General features: G+C 47.4%; 1 protein-coding gene across 1 annotated transcript in view; it reads left to right on the top strand.

The window, feature by feature from the left end:
- Positions 1–20,242, top strand: part of AHCYL1 (adenosylhomocysteinase like 1) — a 319,577-nt gene that overhangs the window by 200,445 nt on the left and 98,890 nt on the right. Inside the window, exons 6-8 of the mRNA XM_078644788.1 lie at positions 6,194–6,288; positions 18,290–18,396; positions 20,092–20,208. Of these exons, the coding sequence (XP_078500914.1) occupies positions 6,194–6,288; positions 18,290–18,396; positions 20,092–20,208 (319 nt within the window). The remainder of the gene's footprint in view (positions 1–6,193; positions 6,289–18,289; positions 18,397–20,091; positions 20,209–20,242) is intronic.

Genomic DNA, 20,242 nt, shown 5'->3' on the forward strand with positions numbered 1-20,242 from the left:
TTTCTCTGTTATCTCACATATTTATCCTTCTTTTGGCATCTGTAAACGGCTAGGATTCTGGCCTCAGGGCCCTGCTTTGTTCTCACCAGTGGTTAATGTTTTAAAATTTACTGAACTGCATGTAGATCCTTACTTTCTGCCTGATCCATGCTTTGTTGGTTTCGCCATGATTCTACATAACTCTTCATATTACAGGATCATTTAGAACAACAATGTTGTTTCCTTGTTGAGCACTTCGGTGCTCACTTTTATAGGAGGTGCTTGGCTCCTATTAGGAAACCCCATCTTTGTATGACAGCTATCCATTTGTTTTTTGTTTTGTTTTTTTCTCACTGTTGTTTTCATTTCCTTTTATTTCCGAGTAGGGTGGCCTCATAGGGGAGACTTTAAGTCCCAGTCAGAGTAACTGGACTCCAGTTTGGGTTTTATCTCATTCCCCAATGTTCTTTTGGCCATCACGCCACGACCTAGTCATGCCCACCCCCTTCTTGGCGGGCTTTTTAAAACGAACCGCAGCTGGCTGCCGAAGGCACACCAAAGTCAAGTCCTTCTGCGCCCGTCCATGCCCTGTATGCGGCATGCGCCACAACCCATGGTAATCGGGAATCAGAATTGGAACATGGTGTGCATTTGGTATACCCTTGCATCACTCTTTTAAATTCATACACAGAAGGTAATTGTTGTATACACAATCTTACAGCGCTGGATCTTTGAAATAATGCTACCTGTCTTAATTGTGGTTTACACATCATTACAGATACCATGCCTTTTATGTACTTGAAGCAAAACAAATTTTGTCTTCAGACTAATGCCAATTCAATAGATGATGTGACTTGCTATCTTATTAATGCTCTCTCCTCGATGAAAAATAAATTTGAGTTTACGGAATTTGCTCATTCATACAGCCCTGACTGTTTTAATAACTGAAACCTGGGCCCGTGATCATTTAGTTCCTGCCCTGACGGTCCCTGCAGGATATGCCGTTCTAAGGCTAGATCATGCAAATAAAATTGGAGGTGGATTTGCAATCATATTTAGGAACTTATTTCAATGTAGCATTGCTCATTTTCCCTCCACGTTATGTGAGCCATTTACATTTAACCTTAAAGTCCATGATTCTTATATCTTTCCAGGCCTTTTTATCAGTCGTCTCCCGGAGCCATTTTTACCTTATCACTTGGTACGTACTTAGAACTTCTATTGTCTAAATTCACCTTTACGATTCTAGGGGATTTTGATTTCCCACTTGAAGCATCTTTCAATAGGGACACAGCATTACTCATTGTCTCCAGGGCAAGTTTAGGATTCACACAATTAAGGCACTCCCCAACCCATATGGCTGTCAACTTTGTGTTTTAGGTAAGTAACCCTTAGCTGGTTGGACCATAGCACTGTCAACTAGTCTCTTAAAAAGGCTAGTCCAAAACAATCCATTCTAATCTTAAACGGCACACCTGGAAGAAGGTTTCTGCCACCAACTATAAATAGAGATGTTAATGTTGCTAAGTCAAATTACTCAACATTGTTGAGTAATGCTTTGCAAACTATGGCCTCTTTCAATCCTATCAACTCTCTAGAGACAAGCCTACTGCACCTTGGTTTTCTGAGGACTTGACGCAGTGGAAGCAAAATGTTTTTAGGCAAGATCGTAGATAAAGTTTGAACTATACTCCTACTGAGAAAATTAACTATAGATCTCCTACTCATGGCTACAAAGATGTCACCTTTGAGGCTAAGTCCAAATACTGCATATCTGATCATCAACCCTGCTCCCAGTCGGTCAAAAGAGTTTTTTATATTGGTTAATACCCTTTCACAGTCTAGCAACCTGATTGACAGGGTATGGTCTCAGTTTTTCTGCAATAATCTGTCATTCTTTCAAACAAAAAACAGCAATATCTACTCAGAATTTTCTGCCATTGACACACATATTTCATCTGACTTGGGCAATAGTACTGTAGAAGATTCTAAAAATTCTATTTTGTCTTTCCCTTGTCTTACTACATCTCAGGTGAAGACCCTTTTTGGTAACGTCAATTGTGGCTCCCCATTCGACCCCTGTACTCCCAAGACCTTGCAATTGAATCCGATATCGTAGCAAATAATCTGACTCCTATTCTCAATTCCCCGATTGTGTCTGGTCGCTTCCCCAAGCGATGGAAAGAAGTGATAGTAATAACTTTGTTTACAAAGCCTTGATCCTAAGGTTTCTAAAAACCATCGCCCTATATCATTTTTGCCTACACCTGTCAATATTATTGAAAAATATCTTAATACAGTTCTTGTGACCTTTATTGGTACTCACAAACTGTTAGATACTAGTCAAACTGGGTTCCGCAGTGAACACAGCACTGAATTGGCGTTAGTGGCAGCAGTAGGCAGTATAAGATCAGTAGTAGACGGTGGGGATGCTGAGGCTCTAATTTTGCTTCATCTTCCTGCAGCCTTCGATACTGTCTTACTTGCGGGTCTGGTCTCCTGCCTTTCTCACCTAGGCCTCATAGGTAAGGCTCTGAGTTTACCGGGTTCCTTTATATCGGAAAGATCTCAATCTGTAATGTGTGGACAGGTCTTTCCAAAACGTTCTCTTTGCCCCGCTGGGTTAAGCAGGGTTCGTCCCTAAGCCCTATGTTATTTAATCTTTGTTTTGCCTCTGGTCAAACTGATCCACTCATTTGGTTTTGGTGTGCTCTTCTACTCTGACAATACACAAATTATTTTTACAGCATTAATACATTTTCATTCAGTGGCTCTCAATGTAAAACATTTTATACAGGAAATCTGTAATTCTGTAGTTGGATGAAGGCCAGTTGTGTTAAATTATATGCGATAAGACTGAGGTCCAGGTTTTTGGCAATCGGCATCCTATTTAGCCTAGTCTTTGGTGGCCTGATGTTCTTGGTTCTCACGCTCCTTAGTTAATTCTACTAAAATTCTGGGGGTGCATTTTAACAACCTACTCTCCTTCGACTCTCAGGTGAGTCGTACGGTATCTGCATGCTTTAACATCATTCAAGCCTTAAGGAAAATGTTTCTATATATTCCTACCACCTTACGCAAAGAGGTGGTACTTGCTTTGATTCCCTCGCACTTGGAATACTACAATTTTCTCTACTTTAATATCAGTCAAAGGTCATCATGGTTAATAAGTGCAGAATGCAGCTGCCTGGCTGATCCTTGACATCCCCACCCTTCAGCCTATTTCTCAGGAACTCAAGACATTACATTGGCTTCCTGTTAGGAAGGACATTATGTTTAAGGTACTATGTATGGCACATAAGATGCTACATAATCTTGGCCCTACATTTCTCAGAGGCAGGTTTCATTTGTATGTTCCTAGAGAGAATTGTGTTTGGCTTCCAGCAAATCACTTGTTTTGTCCAGAGTTATATGTGCTCTTTGGATTAGTGAATAATTTTCCTACGCCACATACAAGCTCTGGAAGACTTTATCTCTTTCCATTACCATAAAAGACAATTATCTGCTACTCAGGAAAAGCCATAAAACCTGGCTAGTCACTCTTTAGGGTTTTTAGCTCCAGTGGGTTTTTAGGTCTAATCCCCATGCTAGGCTTCTGTGTACTTAGCACCCTGACATCTTTGGGTATGTGAGCGCTTTATAAGCTATTTTTAATTTAAATTTAATTTATTTAGGCCCCAACTTTACTACACCCCTGAAATGGCGTTGCTTGGATATTAGCGTTCCTCCCTCTTATGGTCCCCTAATCTCGGTGTAATTTACATCCACAGTCCTTTGATGTATTTGCCAAGTCTTATATCCTTAATACCACCTGACATTACATCACCTGACTCCTTTTGTCCTTCCTTCATGAGACCCCCAATGCCATGGTGAACTCTCCGTCCACTCCCCTGAGATCCATTTGCCTAGGTATCTCCCCCTCTGCCTTTTTTGGAAATCCTCTTGCCATATTGTCCTCTCCAGCCACATTCAGAGATCTCCCCTCTGTATCATTAGATGTTAAGGTGTTTTCCTATTTCTTAAACACTCTTCTTAGATGTACTCGCCTCCAAAGCTGCTTAGAGACAGTTCACATTCAATCACATCTCACCATCCTGGAATGCAGCCTCACAAATGGGTGCTGTGGATTTACCCAATTCATCATCTTCTCCTTCTTCTGATGGCATTAGGCATCCACCTATAATTTCAGAAGCACCTAAATGTGATTCTGTTTCTTAGCATTGTTCTACCATGAAAATGATCCTGCTGATACCAGAGTGTGATACATGTACTTCTGCCGTAGGCATATTAAAAACAGAATGGAGTAGGTTGATTGTATTGTATTACCTTAACAAACCCCTTTTCTTTGTTTCGTGTACCATTTACCAGGAAGATGCTACTCTCACTACACCTTCCTTGTGCCCTCTAAACTTGTCCATTTGCTGTTGAATCTCTGGTTTGTGGCCATTGTCTTTACAGAGTATATTATATCTACATACTCTGTCTCTTAATTGGATGTTAACCCCTCTCTTTAGGGTTTAGTATCCTTTCACCCTTTTTGTGCAGGGTTAGTGTCCATTCAGACAATGAAGCACTGTCCCTTCATTGTGTTTCTGAATGGTTCCTTGTCTTTTGTTCCTCATATTTCTGTTTTTTCGCTCTCCAAAGGAAGAGAGGGAGCGAGAGGGAGGGAGCAAGGGAGAGAGAGAGGGGGGGGGGAATGGCTTGGCTGAGCTGAAACGCATCTGTTTGTTGCCACAATTAATACATCGGCTTGATTGACCATTGTGCACAAACAATGTTATAGATTGTTTGACTGAAGTATTTAGTAAGGAAGGCTTCTCCGCAATCTTAGATGTTCAACTTGTTTGAATGAAATGAGAAAGTGTATAGAGAATTTCGGCATTAGCTACATCACTGCGGCACTTTATGGTCTGGGGTGCAGTGGACAAGTGGCATGTTCATATGTTGCATAACATACTGGATCACTTTGGCTTCTCAAATCAGACATTCATGGATCATAAACATCAGAGGAAGAGTCTGAGGTATGGAATCAACCCCCTTTCAGTAGTTAGGGAAAGCCCTTTCCTTAAGGGTAGAAAGCCACCGCCTCATGTGTGCCCATGGCGCTCAAGACATTGATTAGCTTCAAATCCAAAGCAGCTTATTGATAAGTATAACAGGGCCAGGTTAGCTGACACAACGGAGTTGGACTGAGTTAAACTTTGCTATCCTGGTTTGATGGCCATCAGCAACTAACTCTAAATGTTCACACGCCATGAAGGCTGTGAAGGTGAATACGGGCAGAGTGGTGACTAATGATAGTTGGTGCTGGAATCTGAGAAGAGTGTCCAAGTGGCAAGGGATACTGCCCTCAGACTGAAATAGGAGAAAACCTTTATTTCAGCAAATGATAGACATATACAGAGTACTGAGGTGAGTGGCACTTGTGTTCCCGTAGACCCGTGATACCCCTTAGGGGAGGACTGTTCGTGCTTTATAAATTCTGCTAAATAAATACATAAATGGAAACAGTTTCCCCCGGAAGTGAACTATCAGTCAATGATGATCCTTCTACTCTTGAAAACTCTGTTTCTGCAAGGGAAATGAACAATCTACTTTGAATGACCACGTCCAAGATTACATTGCATATAGAGACAAAGATAATGCAAGTGTTAGAAAGTCTTCTTGGAAACTTAAACAAGGTTCACACTTGTACAGTTGCCTTTTGTTTCTCTTTACTTACGATGTTCGTATTTCCAAAGAGATGTGTTATATTCTATTTACGTATAATGCTATGCTTGCAATTATTATTATTTTCCAGTTTAACTCTTGTGTATTAGATTAGCCCAGTTATCCTTATGCTTAGTTTCACGTTTGTTGCTCTGCAGCAGAACCTTTGGTTCTGATCATTCTGACAGTGGTGTTGGGTGCTTCATCCTGTTACCTTTTTCTCAGTAAACGTGTTCCTTCCTCACTGGTCTGCTTCTTTACTACTGATCCCTCTGTGTCCATTCTCTGCAGGGTGGCCCTCTATCGACGGTGCCTCATTTTCACCATCTGATTTGAGATGCCGCTGTATGACGAGGCTGCAGCTTTTCTCTATTGGTACAGGGGTTAAAGCCTCCGAAGGAATAAAGGCCCTTTACCCAGCTTTGTGTTTAGCTTTGTGTTTTCTGTTTCTGTCGGGGAATCCACCCTTCACTCTCTGAGTAATGCGTGTTTTTCTCTGCAGGGGTGGCAGTGTTTTCTTGGAAAGGCGAGTCGGAGGATGATTTCTGGTGGTGCATTGATCGATGCGTTAACATGGAAGGATGGCAACCGAATATGGTAAAGAAGCAATACCTCCCACGGTACAACTCTCCCTCCATGTAGAGCCCTCTCCCAATGCAGCAGCATCATAGTGGTGTTGAGAGTTGTGCTTGTATGCATGTATCTACAAATATGTGAGTATTTGTAAAGCACAGATCTAGCCAGAGAGCAGCTTGCGTGCTCTATATAGGACCTGGCCCGGCTCCAGGAATTTTTATTTGGGTAGGCCAAGGATGCATTTGGGTGAGCCACTACGTGCCCGATTTATCACTTATATGTCTAGCCAGGCCAGCTTCAGGGCCCTCCTTTATCTCTCCTTAGTCTTACAAGGGCCCAGTAAAAGCCACTCTTTTCTTTCCAAATCTTTCTAAATGCTATCACTCGGGGGCGTGGCCAAGATGGCGGTGAGGTAGGACATGTTCCTGAGAGCTTCTTCTCGCCGCCCGCCGAACATAGCATTGTATTGCTTCCAGGAGAGTCGCAACAGTGTAATTCGGACCGGAAAGACTCCCCCACAGCATCGGTCCTCTTGGTGCTCGAGGCGGGTGGCTGTGAACGCCGAAATCAGTGGCAGCGCCGAGCGAAAAAGAGACCGGCGGGCCCGTGGGGCTCGGGCCGCGTCAAAGGGCTCCAATCAGGGACGGTCCGCCCAGGACACCGTCGAGGCCAGCTTCTGTGATAAGGGCTCCCGCCAGGCGATCTGGACGACTCGCGGACCGCCTCTGCCGCATCTGGGGCTCTGCGGCGCCTCCCGCAAGGCTCCTCGGAGCGGGAGGCCTGACACAGAATTGGTGGACACCAACGGCGCCATTACGGAAGTCGGTCGGTCGGCCGGCTCGGGCACTACGTGCTGGCTCGGGCACTACGTGCTGGCTCACGTCAGCGGGCTGTGGAGCGGCAGATCCTTCCCTCTCCTGCCCTAGCAGCTGCGTTCCTGCCCAGGATACATCGCATGCTCCGACGATCCCCCTATCTCGCAGGCGACGGGGGAAGCGACGAGGCAGGCCGCGGTCTTGGAATGAAGACGCCCGCCCGCTCTGGACACATCGGAGGGATGGACTTTCGGCCCACGAACACAGTGAGTGGCAGTTGAGGCCCGGAGTGGCGGCGCTGACAAGGGTGGACCCCGCGTTCTCCCACAAAACTGGGCCCAGCGAGATCCCCAGCCTCGATTTTGGCAACCAGTAGACAGCACTGAGCGGAGGCGGATTGGGTGAACGCGGCGGCTGGACACACGGCGCTGGGTGGCGCACTCTATGAACGAGGCTCATAGTGGGCACAGCAAGTATATAGGCTCAAGCCCCGGGGCCGCTACCTGGCAGAACACGAGACTTTAGCCCCCTGAGGTGCAGCGGGCCCTTATCATCTGGGGGCCCACTATACAGCGCTGCAGCATCGTTACGCTCCTCGGACGCTGGGCTGCCTGGAACTGAGGCGGGCATCTGTTGCGCACCTCCCGATCAGCACTGGGTGGATCTGCATGCTGGTGGAGCTGGGCCTGTGGCTGGAGCGGACTGGTATAGCAGCCGGAGGAGGTCAGAGGAGATCTGGAGGCAAGGTGAGAGGTGACTGCCCAGTGGAGGGAGCAGCATAGTGGGGATTCTCGAGACACCGGGCTGGGCTCAGGACCCTATCGCAGCCGTACTGAACAGTGGGACTAGTTAGCTGCAAAAGGACCTCTCAGTCGGCAGTGCCGTATCCCGCACAGATTGGAGTACGCCCTGGGTAGCGTCGCCCTGCTTGATTCCCTGCGAGACGGCGGAGTGTGCTGCCTTTTGGCGGGGGAGTGCAGCAGTGACTGCACACCGGGGACACCACGATTATGACCTCGGCCAGAACGAGGAAACAGAAGTCCCTGAATGATATCTTTGGGAGGGCACAGTCCAATCCTGATCTACCAATCACATCTTCGCAGATGGCGACCCCTCAGGCTCAGTCGGACACTGGAGGCAAACATATTACTAAAGCGTTCCTAGAATCGCTCTTCAATACCCTCAGAGTGAATATACAAAAAGTGAAGACGGACCTCACTGCCGAGATGCAAGAAATCCGCAGAGATGGGGAGAGCGGGGTGTCTCTCTGGAAGTTAAAAGCGACACAGTGACGACCGACGTGCACACACTTCAGCAGGAGATCCTCCGTCTGCAGGATCAGCATCTGGATGTCCAAACACACTCGGAAGATCTAGAAAACAGGTCACGCCGCCACAACATCAGAATTCAAGGGCTGAAAGCTTCAGACGACACCAAAGATCTTTTCGCTTTCACAGAAGGACTTTTCCCCCACATCCTAGCGGCTCCTGCTGACATTCCCATTGTTCTGGACAGAGCCCACAGAGTTGGTCCACCTCGGGCGCCTAACGCCCCGCCCACCAATATCCTGGTTTGTGTTACAGAACTTCAAAACTAAAGAAGCCATCCTCTCGAAGGCGAGAGCCCTCCATCCTATCTTCTACCAAGGTCACTCCCCGGTGTTGTACCAGGACCTTGCTCTGGTCACTCTGCAACGACGGCGTCAATTCCGTCCTGTGACGGAACACCTCAGGCGATAAAACATCACATACTCCTGGGGGCACCCGTTCTGCCTTATTTTCCGATTCAATGGTAAACTTCACCAGATGCGCGCTCCCTCATTGAAACTTGCCAACTGCTGGATCTAACGGTGCCCCCCGACGAGGATGAACAGCGGAGTGCAGAGTCGGAGCCAGAGACAGCTCCCTCTGGGTGGCAACGACCCAAAAGACGGCGGCAATTCAGGAAACCGGACAAGCGAGACATTGTGAAAGGCCAGCAAGAAGCTCTCACCTCTGCTGCTAGTGCATTAGCGGACCCGAGCCATACTGCCGGCTGAGGACTTGACACCTAGCTGACCTTAACGACGATTCTCCTCTCACGGGCAAGCGGCGGGGGACTCGGACCTTCCCCTTTGGTCACACTACGAGTCCTGCTCTGACGACTTCCCGGCTCCTCCGGGAGGGCGGACAATGTATCCAGAACATGACTTTCCCACATGGACTGGGGCTTTTTTTTGTCCCCCGTTGGGACTCCTGTTTTGCTATTGATTTTTTGGGACTTGTTTTTTGTTTGGGTTCCCTCGTCCACTTTCCCTCTTTGCTCCACCTGATATGCCTCCTGTGCCGGCCAACTGGCTGGATCTCCTTCACCTTGCAGCGCGCTATGCTCCACTTCGTTCACAGCTACACCCCTGTACCAACCTCCATGATGTCACATGATACCCTTTTGGGTTCAGGTTTCCTCGTCTGCCTCCCCTGGGTAACCCTAGCGAACCATCACACTCTACACCGCTGGTCACCTTCCTCTTTCTTCCGTATTAACGGGTTAGGTGCTGCACAACATAGCCAGCACTGCGTACCACACGTAGTCTCGATCCCAGGTTTCTGATGGCGCACAACTCTCTTAAAGTTCTTCCCTTAATGTGTGTGGCCTGAACAACCCGATCAAACGCAGGACCATACTACACTATCTTGAGCATTCTAGGGCTGACATATGTTTACTCCAAGAGACCCACCTCCTATCCAAAGATCACCATAGGTTGAGGGCTAAGGCTTTCCCCGTACAATTGTTTTCCTCCAGTGCCACAAAATCGGCAGAGGTGGCCATCCTAGTTTCCGGTGCTTCTTGGGGAGGGTTCTACAGAAGCAGGCAGAGATCAGGGGTCGCCTACTGAAGTACCAGTCCTCGCTAGGAGAAAGGACGTTTGTGGTGAAGTCTATGTATGCACCTAACGAGGGGCAAACAAAATTCCTCTTCACGGCTACACATGAAGCGGCCGCTGCCTCAGATAGACATTTACTACGTGGGGGGGGGGGGACCTCAATGTGGTCTTTGACAATGACCTAGATCGCTCCTGCCAGAGGACGAACCAAGCCGGGGTATTCCCGCCCTCAGGGCAAGCACTCCTCCAGGAGCTGGGACTGTCTGACCTCTGGCGCCACTTTCACCACCGCACTCGCAGCTACACCTTTTACTCGGGGGCACACAAAACCTATGCGCGCCTTCCTCCAGACTCATGTAACCAATGTAGATATATTGACGGCCTCTCTTATGGATCACTCCCCAGTCCTTGCCAGTTTTCACCTCCCATGCTTACCACGCCCTCTCAGACAATGGCGTTTGCTTGACACACTGCTGCAGCTCCCACCAGTACTTACTCAGATTAAGAGGGCCATCTCAGATTTTAATTCCCTTAACGCTAACCCTGACACTACCACAGCCACGCAGTGGGTAGCCTTAAAGGCAGTACTCCGGGAGGAATTCATAGTGATCTCTTCAACCCACAATCAGGATAGGGAACGTAAGAGGGCGGAACTCACCCAGAGGGTCCCGGAACTTGAGCAACTCCATCAGAGGACGGGGGCCTCTAGAGCATGGCGCCAACTTTGCCTAGAGAGGAAGCAACTTGCAGCCCTAGAGCAAGATAAAGCAGAATACGCAGCCCTTAGGCTGCGACACTCCTACTACAGGGGGGGGGGATAGGTGCAGCCGCCTCCTTGCCAACAAGCTCCGCGAGGCTAGACAGCGACAGGGGGTCCTGACCATACATACAATGGAGGGTGAGCCGGTGACAGATGACGCGACTATAACTGAAATCTTTCGGGATTTCTACGCAGGTGTCTACACCGGAGACCCACTTGATCTCCAATGTAGTGCGGACTACATAGCTGAGTCCAACATGCCCTCCCTTTCCCCAGCGCAGGCTGACTATCTTGATGGGGCCATACAGGTGGAGGAGGTCATTTCGGCGATCTCCCGCCTCAAAGTGGGTAAATCACCCGGCCCAGACGTCTATACGGCTGCCTTCTACAAGACCTTCTGCAACCAACTGGCTCCCACTCTGACACGGCTGTTCAACACTTTTGAGCACACTGGCACAATCCCGGGGGAGATGCTGGAGGCAGCGATAGTCGTTATCCCGAAACCCGGAAAGGACAAAACGGCCTGTAGTGCTTATAGACCCATCTCATTGCTTAATATCGATATTAAACTATACACCAGCACCCTAGCAACCCGACTAGCGCCCTACATGGCACAGCTGATCGGACCTGACCAGGCTGGCTTTACTCCACAAAGGCCGACAAGCGACAACACCAAGCGCATATTACCCCTAATAGAGAAAGGGACCCGCACCCAGGTCGAGTATATGCTTCTGGCCATAGATGAGGAAAAGGCCTTCGATAGGGTGTACTGGCCCTATTTGGAGATGGTGCTGATCGCGGCTGGCTTTGGTGAAAAGCTCTGCACTCGCATCCTCAACTGCTACAGGTCGCCAATGGCAACAGTCCGCGTCAATGGCCACACGTCTTCCCGGTTCACTATTGGGAGGGGCACTAGACAGAGTTGCCCCCTGTCCCCCCTTCTTTTTGCACTCTATATGGAATCCCTAGCACTCAAAATCCGCCGCCACCCTCTGATAACGGGGATCAAGTTTGGGGGAGATACCCACACCATTAGCCTTTATGATGATGATGTCCTGCTATCCTTCTCGGACCCGATCACGTCCGTGCGAGCCCTCTTCATGGAACTGCACAAGTTTGCTCAAGGGTCGGGCTTTATAATTAACATGGATAAGTCGCTGGCCCTCAGTCTCTCCCTTTCTCCAAGTACTCTTGCCCACCTCCAAGAGGAACCCCTGATGCAGTGGTCAACTGCGGCGATTCCGTCCCTAGGCATCCAGCTTGCTCCCACACTTCAGGCCACCATGACATTAACTACTCCAACCTCCGAATGCGCATCAGAAAGGAGTTGAACCAGTGGAAACACTGCACAATATCCTGGCTAGTTAGAATAGCAGCTACTAAAATGACCATACTCCCCCAAATCTTATACATATTCCAAACCCTTCCACTCCGACCCCGTTAGGCTGGATCCAGCAGACACAGGTGGACCACTCGCGTTTTATATGGCATAGTCGCAAGCCGTGTTTCCGCTATCAGGTCGCAATTCTACCACCGGAGAAGGGAGGAGTGGGGGTACATGACCCTCAGTCATATTGTGATGCTGCTCAGCTCAGATACTTGGTAGAATGGCAGCAGCTGGAATCAGAAAAGCACTGGTTGTTCCAGGACCAGGCAGTAGCTGGCAGAGCACTGCAAGTTATTCCCTTTCTCCAGCTAATCTTTATGCGTCATACATCACGAGCGCCATTATGGAATCCTGGGATCGCACCAATATTCACGCACAACTGACTACGTTCCCATCACCTCTCACGCCATTATTCGATAACCCGGAGTTTCAACCCGGTACTGAGGCCTGAGCCTTTCAAGCCCGGCGTTCTTCCCCTTGCAGGTCCCTGGGACATCTCTTTGATTTAGAGGGTATTATCCCATTTCCACAGCTTAGCGAACATTATGGCCTCCCCGAAACGGATCGCTTGTCATACCTTCAGGTCAGACACTGGGCACTACACCCTCACATTAGGCCACAAGCACAACGCCTACTATTTCCTTATGTGGCTGGTAACTCGCACTTCTGACAAGAGGATCATATCTGAGCTCTATCACACGCTCCTAAGCCCCACCGTACACACCTATAATGCAGTCCGCACCCAATGGGAGAGGGATTTGGGGAGAACCCCAAGTCACAAGGAATGGGAGGACATTTACCACAGGGCACGGCATTCAGCGTACCGTATGGGACTCACGGAGACCTTGACCCACATAGTTACTTATTGGTACTATACGCCGGAGCGCATACATCGCTTTGACTCTCGACACAGCGATCTATGCTGGAGGGAGTGTGGAGAGAGAGGTACATTGGAACACGTACTTTGGAGCTGCTCCCACATACAGCCCTATTGGTCCCAGGTCCTGGATGAAATGGATCTTCACTTAGAAACTTAACAACCTCACTTTACCTCCTACATACTTCTGGGCCTACCTAACCCATTAACATACCCATTTAAATCCCGAAAGGGTCGGCTGATAGCGATTGCCATAGGAGCAGCCTTGCAGAATATCATGATCCACTGGCGCACCGCCCAATTCCCCACGTTCTCTGGTTGGCTTCAACGGCTTTGAGTAGTGCTAGGTATGGAGAAACTTACGCATACACTGGCTGGTAGTGGGTCGGAGTTCCCTGAGTTGTGGCGGCCCTTCCTGACTCTCCTGGTCGAGTTGACATGCCCCAGATATCTTCGACTACTGCGTCTCCCAGACACGAAGATTCTAAGTGATGGTTCTACGAAAAGTCATAAAAGACGCCGCTGAACGGTGTGTTGCCTTCCCCTTCTTCCTTTCCCCTTCCAATTGTATGCTTTTTATTGGTGGACGAGGGACGGGTGGGACGGATGTGGGGTAAGGGTTGGGGGCTAGTTTGGGAAACTCTTTATTTGTTTCTCTCTTGTTGATTCTGTCGACCCGCTCCATGCTTATTGCCAGTGGTAATGTTATACATTGCGACCTCGTGGTCTCTTTTGTATTTTGACACGGGAGCTGAGGGTTCTGTTCTTACTTTGTCTGAAAATTAATAAAAAGATTTAAACCATAAATTCTATCACTCTCAAAAAGTTTGTTTTTTTCCATGTAATGTCCCTTTGATGGGAAGAGGAGGTTTCTGAGGTGGGAGTATCAGGCAAGTGACACTTTCCGGCCTCTCCCTCATGACCACCTCCTCGGATTCCCGCACTGCCACCATCCACCAGCGCCACTCATCTCTTCGTAGCCCCTCCCCCTATTGACCTCCTTCTCGGACACCCTCACTACCACCCTCCATCAGCACCCCTCATCTCTCCGTAGCCCCTGTCTCATATGCATTTCATTTGTTGTATGGCGCTACTCATATCAGGGTAGGGTGTCACAGTACTTTACATCACGCACACATTATACAGAGACAATCTGTCATGCAAATGTAAATCAGTCTACAGGGAATGTCACATAAGCCAATGAGGATTACAAGGTGTAGGAATCACGTGTCATCCATACTGGTGGGCAGAATATTTTAAGAGAGTTTGGTCTGGAGAAGCACAGACTCAGGATTTAAAGCATACCCTAGTGGTTGGGGGTTGGCTTTACTTATAAAAATGCATATCTGCCCAAACGAACTCTTTTTAGCAACATTAGAATAAAGAAAGACTGGGGAAGTTCTAACTATATAGTTATATAAAAAAAAGTGAAGTTCAAATTATACCATTCATGTTTGCATGCAGCACTTTGATTACAGTTCATAGGTCACTGTCCTAGTATAGGATTGTAACTTCTGAACTGCAAGTAACACAAGAATCTCTGTGACAAAGGCAGTAACTCACTGAGCTATCCACATACATGTGTGTCTTGCTGGGTCTTTCCTGATGATTTTAAAAAGAAGAACAAATAGCCACACATTCTCTTACCTGCTGGTTCGTTGTCACAGCCGATCTGATAAGCAGCTGCAGGGGCCAGGAAAGGTGAATTCAGAGACACAAACCTTTTTTCTCCAGCGTGGAATAGGAAAGGAAATATCCACACAGCAGGAAGTTTAAGGTTACTGGGTGCCAAAGAGAGGATGTGTCCCCTTCGCCATGCCTCTATTTTACCTGCACGAGTGGGCAGGGACACATCCCACCTTTCTATAAGGAGATGCGTGATTGGGGTGCCTGTGTGAGAGAGAGCCCAGGCCCAATCACGCAGCTCCCAGAACAGGAAGAAACACAACGTTCGGAGGAACGTTTTAAATTAAAGTGACCATTTTCTATCGGCCTTCGTGGTGTCACTGCAAGGGCCAAGGCTCATGTTTTTGTGGGCCAGGCTCATGTGTAGGTGGACCTGGCCCACCTGCTAGAACCGGGCCTTTATAGGACTCAGACTAGTTTAGAAGCGTGCGCCCGTGCAGGGCTTGCTATCATGTAGCCATGTTGGGTTCTCACATGAAGGGATTTAGGATACATGAACATCAGGCACCTGGTCAAGAGCTGCGGAGGGGAACATATTTAGGAAAATGGCAAAGGGGTCAAGAATTGCACGGACAACACACAGTTGGGTACCTATAATATCAAGGACAAGGGAAGGGGCTGCACAGGCAGTTTTGAATCAGAGATGTACGAGTGGAGTGGTGTGGCTCACTGGTTAGAGGCGGCAGACCCAGAAGCAGAGAACGGCCCGGGACCAGGGTTCAATTCCCGACGCGGCAGGGTCGTGGACCAGGGTCAGCGGACTCGATAATTCTCGCCTCGGTGCCTACTCTAACCAGGGATCACACTCGGCAACTCTGGACATTAGCTTGCCTCATCTCTACAACGGCCCCCCACATTCGCCGGGGATGCCTGGTTTCACCATGGAGATACCCAGTAGGGACCATCTCACAGGGATAGCCAGGACGGGTTCCCCAGCGGTCTACAGCGCCACGACGCCTCAGGGCAGCAGTGCACTTTACAAGACACATACATACATACGATACATCACAGGGCAGGCAGAGAGCTGCAAGACAGCACAGCACTGACACCCTGAGGCGAAAGGAAAAAAGCGTGACCATCAGCTAGTAGTGTCTTCATTCAGCGTGTATATGTATATCGCTGCCTGGTTATCATAGTAAATGGACGCGTCAGGCCATTGTTGTCCCCGCTGCCTCCCTAGAAATAGTAGTGACTGAGCTCATCGTTGTGCCCACTCGCGTGTTTCATTTGGTTTTGCTATATGTCAGTTCATACACATATATCATATGTGTCGCAAATACTCTTATGTACAGCATTTCTAATCGAAATGCATCTGTGACGTGAATAAATACATTGCCAACGCATATGTTGCTCACTCGGCATACATGCTGCTGAAAGCTGGTGCAATAGCATGAGGTCACAGCAGTAGGAATATTTTGAAGGTGGTGAGGAACCGCTTGGATAGCACGGGTCAGAGATTTGTAACTGGGGCACGAGATGAACACACGTCACACGTGGCAGAGTCAGGATCAGAGCAGCCAGGGATACGAGGTGTGCGGGCAACATCATGGGCAGAAACCTGGCGAATGGACCAAAGCGGCATCCATAGCATGAGCGAACACTCGGGAACAGAGCAACCCTGGTCAGCTGCTGCAAGGGCCACACATGGTCGCAGATCATGATCCACCATAAGCCAAAGCAGAAAGCTACAATGGTACCATGGGTTCCGAGGAATAGGAACTTTGTGAACACGCGGACCTACTGCTCTGATAGCACAGGGCCACAGATTTGTGACCGCTGGCCAAGAGCTGAATGCGGACTGCAGGGCCATCTAAGGAACTTTGGGGGCCCTGCGCCAAATATATTTTCTTCGAATTTATATTCTATGTTCAGCTCATTTGCACCCTCTTAGGCCAGCTTGCAGACAGTGCTATTTTAATGATTATTGAGTACTTGGACAAAAGCATAGTTTACGGACCCCTGTTCCGAAAATTTCTTTGAAAAAGGAGTACTAATTTCACAGCTACAAGATGCATTTCCCATATCGATTCCTGGCTAAGCAAGAATGACTGCAAAAGCCATCAACTTACAACAACTAGCTTTTAACAGAAAAGCAGTGTCCCCAGTTGCAAAGATCTCAATACAGGTTCGGGCTTCACATAGGAACACTATCCCAAAGGTATATATGCTTTAAAGCCCACATAGCAATTTCTCAGGGTGCAGAGTTCTAAACTACAACCTATCACCAAGCTCAGACCCCAGAAAGCAAGCCGATTGCTGATAATGCTCGCAGAATACACATACTCTAGGTCACGCAGCGATCTATACCTTAGGCTGCAGCTGTCTTTCAATCTTCCACATCTGAGAGCATCAGCATTCCTCAAATTACATACGTATGCCTTTAACAGCAGGACAGCTCTCAGATTGTGTAAATCAGATATCTGAAAGCAATATTATCCCCTATGTTACATACCTGTCTTGCAGTTCTTTTGTTTTTTAAGACCTATTAGGATGAGACCAATGCAACCGACATAGTGTGTTTCAGAATGCAACAGTTGCCAGAAACTGGAACCCGAAATTCGACATCCTTCCAGGTATACTGGCCCAACTTGTATTAAAATGCAGCATTTGTTATTCGTTACACTGAAAAACATAAATCTAATGCAAAGACTGAGGCAGGTTGGGCTGATCCAGGATGTTAATTAATGAACTCCTGACCACATACTGTCCAGAAAAATGACACCCTATGTCACTCTTGTACCAGAACAGTAAAAGGAGCCCCCACAATTATTTTCCTCCTTGTCTATGAAGATTGTCACCCCCACTGTTAAGAGTCTTAGACCACGCGCCAAAGTTTGGGTCTGTTTGTGCCCCTGTTTATGTCATCATTAAGCATAAAGTTGAGGACCTTTGAATGAATTTGGCATCCGTTCCATACCTATATTGAAACATGTGCTGCTACAACAATTGTCTTTTCACCATCAATACGGATAAAAGAATGGCAGTCATCTGAGTCTGCTTCCACTATTGTATGCACCTAACATGACGGTTCGCCCAACTCTGGATAGAGCGTTCGGACTGTCAATGTGGTGGGCAGAGTACTCCGCCATCTTTGTGGCAGAGGATCCAGTGCTCTAAACCTTAAATCAGGACCCTAGTTCTACATGAGCTCCTATAATCTCTCTCACAGACTGTCCCACAAACCTGTGCGTTCTCTTTTTACATGGTTCCATTCACTTCACTTCCCTCATCAGCTGTTGTTGATTCATTTTTTTGTCACTTTCTCCCATACTCTCCACATACCACTCACTCTCCAGCATGCTCTCTTATAGGTTCCCTCTCCCAAAAGCTCTTGCTCACACCCTTTTTTACCTGTCCTCTCACTTGCACTTTCTGGCACGAGATTTATGAACATGTTCTGTTGTGCACTCATTTTTGTGCCTCTCTGCAGTACGCTCTTTCGCTTTTTCTTTCCAGCCTTGGTACTGACTTTCTATATTACATGGATTGCATTTCTGTCAGTCAGTTTTTTATTAATGTCATTTGTGCTGACTTACCAGTTCATGAATCACAACTATGCAGCCCAGCAGTCGCAAAATGGAATTTTGGTTGTTGCCACTTTCATTTTCACACATAATTTCTCTTTGCTTTGCAGATCTTGGACGATGGTGGAGATTTAACCCACTGGGTTTACAAAAAGTATCCTAGTGTTTTCAAGAAGATCAGAGGTATTGTGGAGGAAAGCGTGACAGGAGTACACAGGTGAGCAATACAATCGCATTCGACTGATCTGGGTCATGGAAATCTATATTATATTAATATTATTATATATTGGATCATTGCAATATTATCTATGTAGGAGTCCCACAGAAAAGAGATCATGAAACCACAATAACCTCAAAACAAGAACACTAGACCCTGCTTTAACCTTAAGGCACGTTTAGGACTCTGAAAGCCCAGCCTCTCAAAGCCCGACACAGGTGGTGGCCCTATGAACACAGCTCAGCATTCTCTGCACATTTTTCAAGGTAGGGCTGTCACTCAAAATACTTACAAACACTTTACCAAAACTATACACTGACAAAACGCCGAGGTCCAACAATGCAAATATGATTATTCAGGACAGATTAAACTTCAAGGCAGGCCCATAGGAGCACAGCTCAGGAATGGACCCAACACAATCTGGTTTCTTTCACGAAAAAACCTGAAAGAACTCCTTTTCAAACGGGCTTTCCACCCAGTGATGGCACTGCCGTGATTATCCTCACACCCTTCCAAACATGGAAAGGCCCCTACTAAGTTCAGCTTGATCCTGGCCGATTCCTGCCTCTGACTTCCCACATAAGATCCTGGAGTCCATGCAGACCCGTTGAATGCGACATGGGGTTGGTTAGAACTGCAACTTATTATACCACCAGTGCTACCAGTTGGTGTATTACAAAGCAAACAAACCAGCAAATAAACAAATAAACACTGTGCTAACATAGCATTTAGTATTTTTTGGGACAAATCGAATTATAAGACAGTCAAAATATTTTTTTTTGTATTAACACATCCTAACTAACCTATATTTAAAAGGGTTGTTTCCTGCATTCTTTTAAGTTAGGGGAAGGTAGCTATCATGAGTGTTTGATAATAAAATAGATAGTGTTGCTACATGGAGGCCAGCCACTATTTAGTCTTAAGCATCACTGCGTTGGCCCAGCTGTCAGCAGTCAGCAGGTTCTCCATTGAAGTAGCCTGTTCTCAAGAACCGTTCTACTAAATCAAAAAGGCTTATCATTTTCAACCTGGATATTTAATGCTTCTGAGAAAATGAAGATCTCGTAATTGAAAAGGTAGAGTTTCCTGCCTGTAATTGTATTGCAACATCATGGCTATTCTGACTGGCCTGCCTGCCTGCCTGCCTGCCTGCTTCCCCACCGTCCGAAGAATCTATAGTGCCACTCATAAGGGTTTCCCTAGAGCTGAGGGAAGGAGCTGTTGCATGACACTGGGTGCTGCAGGGCTGGGGCCAGTGTGCTGTGCAGCCTCTGTTGATATGAACTCTGGCGTGTGTGTCTAGGCCTGGGGAAAGGTGTGTCTGCCAGCTCTGCAGATCCCTTGCAGCTACTCTTTTCTACTTGCTTAGTAAGCCCTCTGCCAGCAGCTCCATGTGCCTGAGCTTTTTAGTTAGACTTTGGGCCAGGAGTTTGCTTTTCGATTCTTAGTTTAATTTTGGGTAAACAGGTAGTTTATTCAGTCTAAATTAGAGCAGAGCACCTGTTTCTTCCTTTCATCCTGTGACACTGCAGGTGAGATATTTATTTTGTTCACTGTTGCTCTGGACAGAAGTGTTGTTCAGATTTTAAGGAATTCTCTTCTGTTTAACCTCACTAGAGGCTGGAGGACAGATCCACTATTCTGTTGTTTTTCTTAAATAAGGACACTCTTCTTAAATCCCTTTACTCTACTCAGATTGTATCAGCTATCCAAAGCTGGAAAACTTTGTGTTCCTGCCATGAACGTGAACGACTCGGTCACAAAGCAGAAGTTTGACAACCTGTACTGCTGCCGAGAGTCCATCCTAGATGGGTAAGTGCAGGTCTATCGATATGCCATTGGAGGA

Source organism: Lissotriton helveticus, chromosome 5_1 (genome assembly GCF_964261635.1).
Source record: "Lissotriton helveticus chromosome 5_1, aLisHel1.1, whole genome shotgun sequence".
NCBI lineage: Eukaryota > Metazoa > Chordata > Amphibia > Caudata > Salamandridae > Lissotriton > Lissotriton helveticus.